The sequence below is a fragment of the Diadema setosum genome, chromosome 20 (assembly GCF_964275005.1).
Source record: "Diadema setosum chromosome 20, eeDiaSeto1, whole genome shotgun sequence".
Taxonomy (NCBI): Eukaryota; Metazoa; Echinodermata; class Echinoidea; order Diadematoida; family Diadematidae; genus Diadema; species Diadema setosum.
The window spans coordinates 10,355,826-10,368,001 of NC_092704.1; the positions used below are offsets into that span (position 1 = coordinate 10,355,826).

Consider the following 12,176-nt stretch of genomic DNA (forward strand, 5'->3'; position numbering starts at 1 on the left):
CTTGGCTCCTTGCAAAATTTCCATGGATGAGAAAGCATCTGGTTTTACAGTTTATACAAATTTTAATCCATAAAGCTGAAATAAAGACATATTGCCATGACATGATGCACGCCAGCCACTAATCAGCAACAAAATTAACAACACATGACAGCAAAAACAGTATTAGTTCCCATAAATTGATTATCACTCTCAAACTAGATTTATCCATTCATCAAAACTTGCATTTTACTCTAGACTATCAGTGATGAAATCTGCTCTACAGAGGAAGTGGACATTGGTACAGTGTAGCTGTTGTGGTTCTGCGGATAAGGCCAGGGACTTCCAATCACTGGGTACCGGGTTCAAATCCCCCTACTGCAGCAAACCAAGGCAAGGCACTTTATCCTCATTGCTTTTATAGCCCTTTATACAGTAGCCATCAGTCGCATGATTCCTTGCTTTAATACAAGCATTCATTGATTTTTCAGTGGCCAATTAAAAGGAATCTTAACACTATCTTGATACTTACCACGTGTAAAACTTTGAGTGCACTTCCCAGCGAGTTGGAGGCATTGACAGTCACCGTAAAGAGCCCCTTTTCTCTGAAAACATGTTCCTGACAAGGGGGGAAAGACAGAAAACAAAGAAGAAAGTTAGACAGCAGTATCAAAGGAGTAATATGCTACACTGAATATGTACACAACCATTTGAAGGTAAATGTAGTTATACAACTGTACACTGTACTTGTCGTAGCAGCCTCCAACTGGGTAGTGCTCCCACTACTAATTCCCAAAGAGAGCTTGTTGTGCATGGCGATCGTCTGTCTATAACAGCTATTCTGTTGTAATTTCCCTTCAGTGGTGGCTATGAACAGGTTTGACTATGTTGTATATTTGTATTGAAATTTGGTTTGTCTTTTTTTTATATCACTCATTAAAAAAAAAAAAAAAAAGCCAGCAGAAGAAACAAACAGGGGTTTCTCACAGCTGAGATGTGAGAGGAGGTGGAAGGGAGTAAAGACAAAAAGAATCATGCAACTCCTGCAATGGTACAAAACTCCAATCACGTTCACACATTGTCTAGGTCAATATTGTATGTCTACACCACCAACAGAAGACATTCACTGAAAATCACTGTAAACTGAGGCTCTTAACCCATTTATACTATCAAAGCATGTAAAAAAGGAGGTTCTGAAGCATCTTTAATACAGCAGCACTTATATGGCTTTAGCAAAACTGCATTTTTAACACAAAATACACACTCAACAACACAGAGTATTTCTTCTTTCATGGTTTTGAGATTTTATGAACTAAAATTGTAATTCACACATTTTAATGGTAGCTGGTCACCTCTGTATATCTGTACAATGACAAGTATATAAAAAGCATATCATTTTATCTCTTAATACAGCAAATATATCAAATTACAAACAGATGATATCTTGCTCACAGAAGTGCGCAAAAAAAAAAGGCTGTAATGAGAGTATGGGATATTCACATTACGTTTCACTCAAAAATATCCTATCTATCAAACAGAGACATAATCTCAGGTTTCGCTGGATAACATTATTTGAGTATACTTTAAAAAAGTATCCCAGTCATAATGAAGTCACTCTGCAATCTAAGATGCAATGTTTCTATTTGACAGGCCATATGTTAAATAAAGCAAAGATATGACTTGCTTCTCATGATAGAGCTTTTTAAAGAATGGAAAATCCATATTTCTATCAATTTTCGGGTGGATCCTCGCCAAATGAGCAAAGGTCAAATGCAAAAACTGGCAAAGAATATTAAAAATCAGCTTGCTCCTACGAGTAATGAGATAACAACATTCATCACTTTAATAGTGCCAGGAAACATATAAACTCTGCCCATCAGTTACATTTTATATTGTCATACTTGTCATTCAACGATGTATTATCACTGTGATATTCAATCTCCAGTGCCAACTGCATCTCCAAACAATTTCTTGAACTTTGACCTCTGATGAGTGAATTACTCAGCTATAGATATCTCCTCTTTCATCAGGCAGTTAACTGGATAGACAATATCACTTAATATTTTTATAGGGACAAAAATAAATTACATGCTTTGTATGTTCAGTGGTTTTTTTTTTTTTTTTTTTGGCTTGCAAAGCACTGTAGAGTTGTTTTTTTTTTCTTCCTTCTCATCCACAACCACCTCTTCCTTCATTTTGCCTCTTCTCAAATGTTTTGTTTTATTCTTTATCATGTTCTTTTTTCTACTCCTTCTTTTATCATATTCCATTAACTTGTATTCTACTTTTCTTTGCTTCTTTTGCCGCTTTTTTTTCCCTTCTCCCTTCATCATTTTCATATTTTTCTCTTCTTTTTTTTTTTTTTTCGACCATAATACATACTTATGGAGTTTGTTTATTAGTTCATTGTCTGAGCACAAATGCTTGCATCTCAGCTTTGGTCTTTCAAAACAGACCAGAGAAAAAGCTGCACAAATTTTCTGTGGGAGAAATCCCCCCCCCCCCCCTAAGAAAAAAAAAAAAGGTTGATAAAAAACTGTAAATCAAAGTAGGTGAAATCACAGAGCTTGCTCTGTAGACACAGTGCCTACAATGTATATGTGACCCGCGACAACGGTTTCAGGCAAAAGTCGCAAGAGCAATTCCCTCCTAGGCGGGGTACAAAGATTTTGACCATTATTTTTGTCGATTTTAGGTTTTTGCAGAATCTGAATCTTTGATGTTTTCTACATCTACACTAAATTTCACAGCATAACACTAAGTTTTTCCTACCGAAAATGAAATTTTAAACACCCTATGTTGGATCGCACTCGTCAGTTTCGATCTTCTTTCGAACGCCGTGCCACTATGCCCAGTGTTGCTACGGCGCGGCATCTCGCGTGCGATTGGATAGTGCGTCGCACACATTTACATAGTTTGGCTTTCGGATATACGCCTAGCAGCGTGTCGGAAATGTTTTGTCCACGCATGCATGCTCCATTGTTGTTGCTACAATAGATAACCAGTACGCTCGGTCTTCGTTTGGCTTTCTAGCCGAGCTTTTCTACCGCAATGTTTGACAACGGAAGTGAAACAAAAGTAACTAACTTAACGTGAAAATAGATACGATAGGGAACATGATTTAAGCGTATCAGAGTGGCAAATTGCCACACAAATCGTGCAGCATACGATCGGAAACTGACTTGTTAATTGTGCGTGTAGCAAATATGACAGCAGGTTGACTCAAAAAGACAGCAGAAGAAAGGAAAGGAGTGGTCATATATCACCAGTATTCAGATAATACACTGTCGCAAACGTCAAAATTGCACCAAACTAAGTAAAGTCATGTTTGTTTGTTTGTTTGCTTGCTTGCTGTTTACCGCACAATGCAACACATGCACAGCTTTAAAAAAAAAAAAAAAACCAACAACTACAGGAAGCATGACTCTTTTCATCTTTCTGGCTTCGAAAGGGTCCCAATGATGAAACTTACAAGACAAATCAACCGCTATGAAAACGTGATATGTAAAGATGTGGATACGAATGCGCTACTCGCTCCCGTGACGTATACACACAGGCATAGCGTGTGGATGCCATTTAGTAATACGTGCACCATACACACGTAACCAGCAGCTTGTAATTATCGTATCCGCCATCTTGAAAGACGTACGTACTGGCAAACAAACCCAAGCGAAACGCATTGTGCATTTGGCTCCATACGCGGAGTTCCGAGGAACCGGGAAATTTGACTCTCTCAGTGAGCCAATCAGAAGCCGTTGTGGTTGCTAGAGGCGGAGCTTAATCTCGATTGGCACCATTGTACGGATGGGTGATTCTCACCTCGCATCGCCGCTGGGCATTGTCTTCGAGCATGAGGAGAATCTTCAAAGCCCGTTTTCTCGCAATTTTGTCAGGCTAACAAATCAAAAAGTGCATTATATTTCGCTTTATATGACCACTTACAGTACCGAAGAATACAAGTGTTTTATACCAATGTAAAGATTAGGAAATGGGCAATGTGATTCAATGAAAAAATGAATTTTCAAAATTCCCGACTTTTGCCTGAAACCGTTGTCGCCGGTCACATATGCAGAAAACACAAGACACTTATTTATACTGTATGATAAAGACAGTTCAGGTGAAGTGGAGTATTATGTAGAGTTTCCTAACATGAGAATTCAAAATATGTGACCTTGCATAGTTACTCTAAAGAAAAAAAAAAGTTACCACATAATCTAATTTTATAGTACAGTCACACTCTAAAAAGAGAATAATTCCAGCTTTTAAAATCCTTTATATGACTCATCAAAAAAAATTGGATGCCCCATAAACATACAGAAGTATTAAAGTGAAAGGAAACCAATCTCCATCAACTGCAGCATTTCTGAGAAAAAGATATCAAAGTTACGGGTCTATACTGGCGTGCACTATACGGTTGTGCATTAAAAAAGAAACTTGATAGTAGATATGTTGAAAGAATAATAAGATTGTCCTAAATCAAGGCATAATTCTCATTAAAACAATCTCAATCCATGCTATACACTGTACATTGTATGTTTACAGTTAAACAATACCATTGCAGAAATAATGTTGAAAAAGGGGGTTTCCCCCTTAAATTTTTTCACTATTCGAAAACATTTTCATGTTCCTTTCAAAGGCGGACAAAGGAGAACTTTGAACAAAGGGAAGTCCAAAATCCAGTTTAATGAAAAACAAACAAACAAACAAACAAACTTCCTCTTCATTCTCGGCTTTCAAATTTTAGATAGGTTAAACTTTTTCAGTTAATACTAAAAACAACAACAACAACAACAAACATTGTCAAGCTACAATGTAGGTCAATCAATTATTAGATCTACCTATAAAAGAAAACTGACCTGAGCAACGTTTTATAGTGAGCTTCGGCTATCCAAGGTCCATGCAAAGATGTTGCCTGACTAAACCAAAACACGAGTTTGTTTGTTTGTTTTTGTTTTTTAACCCGTTGTGGACGAGTCCCGAGAATACTCGGGCAGGGATCTATGAAATGCATGATGTTGAGGCATCATCAGCCTGTCCTCGATGTACACGTACATTGTACATCTCGTAGCAATTCCCATGAGCTTAAAGTGTGTGTGCGTGTGAGACAGCATGTATGTGCATCTACAGGTACTAACCTTTTCAGCTGAGAAGCACAAATGTATTAACCCGTTGAGGACGGGCTGATTTTGCTTACAACACGCATTTCCCATCTAGGCACTTGCCCAAGTATACTCGGGGCTCGTCCCCAACAGGTTAAAAGTAGCATACAGAGCCTTTGGATTTCACACCCTCTTGTTGGCCCAACAGGGACAATGTCTCACTCATTCTTGAAGTGGTAGCATTCCATGCTGTCAATTCATTACTCACCAAGTGCTACACAGATAATTGAAGGGGTTCCATGACATTTGGTCCTGTGACAATCGCTCCCATGAAATAACTGCATGCTAGACCAAGCATAAATTCTACACATTTAAAGCATTTATAACCCTAACCCTAATCATAATCCTCACATCAAACTAAACATAAAACCCTACCACAACTCAAATCCTAACCGTAATTAAAAGTCCAAGGAGAAAATAAGAGCAGAGCTATTGTCGCAGGAGCAAATGTCGTGTCACTGACCGAACAAACTTCTAAGTGATCACAAGGGCTACATCAACTAGAACAGTGAACACCCAGTGGGAGGAGTTCAAATCCCTACTATATAGCTTACAAAGACAGAGCCTGTATTGTCTCTTTATTTAAAGAGAAACAAGAAAAGGATGCATCAAATACACCCACCACTTCAAAAACCACCCACCTGCTCTAATGCTACTTCTCCCATCATCAACTTATCTCCCTATCTTTGTGCATCTCTCAATCTCGTCTCTTCTCCATCTCATTTTTTTTTTCTTTTTTATCCTTCTTTTGTTTCAGATCTTATCTCTTCTGGCGGAGAGGGCTTGTGACCAAACAGCCGGCCAGCCGGCCGGCCATCAAAGGGAGTGTTGACAGGACTGAAATAGGTTGTATTCTCTGGACAATTCTAGGACTCATCATCCTGGATCATCTTCCCATCTTCATTATCATGTTGGACCATCTTTTATCATTTCTGTGCCATCCAGCCACACCCACATGTCATGTTATAAAGGAGAGAAGAAACAACGAAGGAAAAAAGGAAGAATGAAAAGGAACCCAAAAATTCCATTTCGATCCACCATGCTTGCAGCACTGGTCTGCGACCACCAACAGGCTCAATACTAGTGATTGATTTGGCTTGTTGATACCAACAAATACTGCCTGGCATTTATCAACATTTTTAAGTACAGATTGGAGGGTACACTGCAAGTTGAGCTGGATTTTCTTTTCTTCCCTACAACAATCTGAAACATCACCGCTGGACAAACTCAAACTGGATTTTGACAAAATAAAAGTCAAGCGTACATGTGTACAGTTCTCATAGTAAATCATATTAAGTGAGAAGTATGAGATCTCAATTATGTATTCCACAGAGAGCTGAAACTGTTGAAAGTTAGCCAAAATCTAGCATTATTTCTGCTGAATGCTGGAATGTGGTGACTGTGAGGGGTACTGTACCTCCATCCAAAGATTCCTCCTATTGAAACTTTGTTGCATAATTCCCATACCTCATAACGTTGCAAGAACTTTTCAATGAACCACCATCCGATTTCGCATCAAACCACAGAAGTTAAAGATTTCTTCCAAGAATGAAAATGGCCCCACATTTTCTCTCCGAGAGGGACATAAAATTTCTCAAGCAGCACCTGTCTTTTTCCCAGTGCTTCCACTGAGAAAAGAAATCTCTGCTTCTCACACCATGCGAGGGAGCACGCGAGCCTGTTGGCGCCCACTCGTGGCAGGATGCCCGTTGGCGCCGTGCCCAATATGAACGCATGTAAACTACAATAATGTCCTCTATTTCTTTATTACGTCTTTGCGACAGCAAAGTAGTTTCAAACTACTGGAGTAGTGCTCAACAATGCCATGTGGCATGGGACCTATAATGAATGTCATGTATACACCAAACCATTGAGTTATTACCAAAGAATCCCATGGAGACACATAGAGTACTTGTCACATGAGCGACGTTTTTTGTTATTCATTCTGCTATGTTGACTCATAAACATTCAAATTGAAACAGATCAAGTAAAGTTAAATCAACGTTTTTAATAATCCGAGTTTTGGTTGTTGCTATACAACGTTGGAGTTTTGATATGAAAATATCAAATATATATGCCAGACAAATGCAAATAATGTATGTAAAATTCTCTTTATTTTCTTTAAATATTCTTCCTCTCTTGTACTATCATGAACTATTGTAGCCTTTTTCTACACCAGTGATTGAGGCACCAAAACTGTAGAATTTAATGATTTTTGAATGGATTGTTTGATTTTCCTGAAACTGCACTGATGTGTTCTACTATTACATTGCTGCAATCACTGAAATTCATATTTAATGGGTAATTTTCGCTTGAATTTCAAGAATATCAGTTGACAAATGACACTTGTTCAAAAAAAAAAAGAGAAAACATTGAATTTTATATCTAATCAATGATACATACAGAATTTCACATTTTTCTGCATGCTGTATGCATCAGAGTTTGAATTACGTCCAGCTTTTCAATGTTCATGATTCTTTTCAAATTTACAACCTATAATGAAGAATCAATTTTTAATTCAAACTGGGAGATACAACAATTACACCTCTGGGAATACACATCTTATGCATACATGGAACACACATTAAAGGGACTGTACAGTACTGGTTGAGGTGGGGATTCATGTTTTGAACATTCCTAAGTGAGATAATGAAAAGCCTCTTATGAAATATGAAAGAGCATGTAATTTTAAGAAGGATTCAACATTTGATGAAAATTGGTTCTCAAATGGCTGAGATATCCAAGAAAGTGCTAATAATAAAATGCGACATGCCACAACCTTATTAGGATCTCTTTGTTTCACCTTGTTTTTGGATATCTCGGCCATTTCAAAACCAATTTTCATCGAATAAACTTTTGATACCCCTTAGAACTGCATGCTCTTTGACATCTCATAGAGTGGTTTCTGAATATCTCGCAAAACGTTAAAAGCTAAATCCCCACCTCGACCAGAACTGTACACATCCTTTAATACATGTAACAGACAAGCAAGAATATCTACAGAATAAATAAAGGAAATTACATGTATGCAACACAATAATTAAATAAACAATATCACATTTAGGAAAAAAAATACAAGTTCAAAAGACTGTGAACACAATGTCGTAAAAAGAATGAGAGAGCAAAATAGGAAGTGGCGAAGACCATACACTGAGATGGAAAGAACATTAAAGATTTCATCAATTTGAATAAAGAATATACATGTAATTGAGTAGAAAAATCTGATAAGTTGCATACAACAATAAAAACTCTGTATTTTCATTTTGTGGAGCATGCAAAAATCACTCCAGTTCTGGACATAATTGACTCTTCCAGCTACCCTTATCCCCTGGAGAAATCATATGCTCAGCCGGTAAATACGAGAGGAAGTTTGAGCCGGTGACAGTCAAAGAAAGAACAGAAAAAGGGGATGTCTGGTTTCTTGTGCGAAACAGGCCACTCTTTCACCACGAATTTGGTCTGAACAAAGAAAAGTTTGTATTTTACCAAATCACAATATTGGTGTGGCAATTTGCGCATGATGACAGTTGATATTCGACCACAATCTCTGATCTCTGTTCTATTATTTTTTTTTTTTTTGAGTGTGTGTGCATGCATTTGTGTGTGCAATACACGCATGTGTGTGGCTAGGTTGTTATGTGTGTGTCTGCAAAATACAAAGTTTGCTCTGCAAAAATAACTCTTGACCAGTCCAGCATGGTCTACCCTTGTAAATGCATTAAAATACATCCCAAAGATGTTGATGTCAATGTTGTTGTTGTTGTTAACTTTGTTGTTATTGTTGTTGTCGTTGTTTTTGCACTTAGCCACATTGCAGGATATTATTGGACATCACAACTTAAATGTAACTCCATGATGTCATGCAGACAATCATTTGTAATATTAAATGTCTTTAAAGATAGTAAACAGTGTGATGCTAGCCAGAATCTACAAGCAGATCTGAGATTAAAAGACTATAGTCAGTTCAAGACAGTCTCAGACTACTAAAATGCAGAGGAAGCTGAGGTTCCAAACTTTACAAAGTAAATCTAGACAGAGTAATCAAATTGATTGAAATCATTAACCTCATGATACAACCGTTGTTTATGGTGTAGTTGCTGATTCTGCTAGAAATCTGGGTGCCAAACTTGAACATTCACATCTAACTACCGTACCAGTATGAATGTCTACTGTGTGTTATCAATTGAAACATGTTAAAGTGCTTCATTTGCAATCAATAAAGTGGGATGTATTCATTCCTACGTGTACAATCAACAGACAGACTTGAAAATGTGCATATAAAATTATTTTTATGATAGCATTTTAATATACACAATGGACCTTTTGGTACAACTTGATACACTTCAACGAATCCAAGAGAGCTGCAAGATTTTAGTTACCCATGCCTGTAAATGTGACCACATCACCTCAAATTGATTTTATATGCTGGCTGCTATTATGTTTTTGAGGTAAAAACAAATTGAAAGAATAAATAAATAATAAATGCATCAAAATAAATTTAGGCAAAACCTACTTGTACAACAAAAGTAAGCAACTTTATATGCCAAATCCTCCCACTGATAAGGACAAATCTAGTTGACTTTAAAAACAAAAAGAAGAAAAGGAGAGGGGCAAAGAGAGAGAGAGAGAGAAAACAGGAGGAAGGAGAGAGAGAGGAGACGCCAATAGAGAGAGAAAGGTCAGAGAAAAGAAAATACAAGAGCTGAAAAACCACAGATCTGTAAAATACCCCAAAATGAATGCAAAAGGAGACTTTTTAGGGATTCACTGCCAAGTTGTGTTTTTTTTCAGAGTGGCCTTGTCAAAATGACCAGTTTGACGAGCTTCTGTGCAGCTTTTGACATGGGTCAGTTGAAGCTGTCATCAGTGACGGCAGTTCCAAGCTTGATATTCTTGGAAATGCCCAGTTTGTGAAAATGGCATACATTGGGAACAGCCACAAATTACTCCCCCCCCCCCAAAAAAAAAAAAAAAGAGGGGGGGGGGGGGAAACTCTGCTAGCTCTTCTGCTGAGCACAATACTTGCCTCATGGTTGCCAAAAATGAATGGCACAGTGAAACGATAATAGGGAGATCAGTTGCACCAAATTCATCTGAATTGAAAAAAAAAAAAAATACAGTGAGATGGATCCCTGAATCTCAAATACACTGTAGAGCCGTAAAAAGTTGATTTTTGCTAAGTATGAGCATACTGCTGTACAAGTTGTACGTTGTATGTCCAACCTGCCAAAACAAAGTGACTCCAGAACATAACACGCATACGAGAAAAAAAAAATAACATGTCAATCATTCACAATTTCAACAAAATTCTTTATAAATAATACATTTTAGAAATCAGCGCTGTCATAATATCTTTTATTAATCAATGCCATTAGGATTTGACTATCAAGGTCAGAAAGATAGAATACTACTCGGTACAAATAGGTGCTGTTTGACAAAAATCATATCAATGATAGGGATGTTGTAACTGTTTGGACTAAAAATCTGCACAAAAATAGAACTACAATCATGGGAGAATATGACATGCACAAATGTCTGGGAATCACTGTTCCACTCAGGGGTACCTATGTAGGTCTACGTGTATGTTGTCTATTAAAGCTAGGAGCTGAAAGGAGCATGCTTTAACTCTTTATGTGCCACGTTTGCACGTGCGACTCAGTCAACAGCATGCCAAATTCACATATTCTGATCAAACCCACAAAGCCGCCCAAACCAATCGATAAATCGCCAAATGCCGCAGTACAATGAAAGCTTTTCTCGCGCTTCCGTTCGTCTCACATATAGCTTGCATTTTATGAGGTGATTAACTACATGTATCAAGTGGTGTTCCCTAATGGATTTGCGTGTAAATTCTAAGTTTCTGTCATTGTTATGCGTGCAAAAGACATGCCTTTACAGTGATATACAACAGCTACTGGTCATTTGAAAGAAAAAGAATCATCAATTTTTGTCATACAATTTATATCACAGCAAACCTTGGCATTTTCTCTACAACTTTGCTCACTACATGTCCAGCTTTCAACAGAAATCTATAGAAGTTGCTGCTTAACAGATTTGAAAAACAGAATGTTTTCTCAAAGCATGACTTCGTTGGTGTCTCAGAATAACGTAGCACACAGGGGGTTTCCACCATGGCACATAAAGAGTTTAAAAAACCTTTTGTTCCTCCTACAGCCTTGTAAAAATCTAGTAGCTAAAGCCTCTTTTCATCATCCGTTTGCAAGAACAGACAGTCAAGCCCCCTTCTAAAGCTCTTTTTAAACTGAGTGTTGGTTTAATCCTCAAAGTTGTGTGCACTCCACGTCAAGACTATGCAATAGGCAAAAATTGTGTGGCTGGGGTTATTGTATGAAGAGCACTTGTACTGTGTAAAATGTAAAAAGCCCAACAATGCCCCCCCCCCCCCCCCAGGAAATAGACTGGAATCTCAAGTCCAGTGTCATGTAATTTGCAAAAATCTTTTAATCTTCTTTGCTGTAAAAAGCTATGCACGGTCAACATGTTAAGATCTTATCGGTGACTCTTCATACAGGCCTTAACATTACCAATAGGCAGTACTGCATTTCTGTTGTTGCTATCAAAGACTTGGAAAAGGGGACATCTAAAGCCGAGTAAAAAAAAATAATGATAATAATAATCAGTTTCTCAACCTATTCGTATTTACTATTCTTTCATGGTTAGATGGGAACACACGATTTCATGATCTATCGCCCACTTGAGGGTGGTTTTGAAATTTACGCACTTCACTCACAATACTCAAGGCTTATTTCTTCATTACTGGGACCAGTTACTCAAACATCTCCAGGCACTATTGGGTTACAGTCAGTCTTAAAACTCACCGCTTAATTCACATCAAGTACAGTGCACATATGGTTTGTTTGTCATCAACATAATTGCACACATCCTAGAGCTAGAAAGATCTTTGAGAAAAAGCTTAGAACAATATGAAAATATTAGAGAGTCAAGACCAACATTTGAAATGTAAACCTCTCACACAAAAACTTTACATGATGCTCTACTTTATAGCATTTTGCTTTGATA

The 12,176-nt window shown here is 37.6% G+C and overlaps 1 protein-coding gene across 1 annotated transcript in view; it reads right to left on the bottom strand.

Moving 5' to 3' along the window:
- LOC140243389 (uncharacterized) overlaps positions 1 to 12,176 on the bottom strand; it is a 122,679-nt gene that overhangs the window by 89,142 nt on the left and 21,361 nt on the right. The window contains exon 7 of the mRNA XM_072323070.1: positions 509 to 595. Within this exon, the coding sequence (XP_072179171.1) occupies positions 509 to 595 (87 nt within the window). The remainder of the gene's footprint in view (positions 1 to 508; positions 596 to 12,176) is intronic.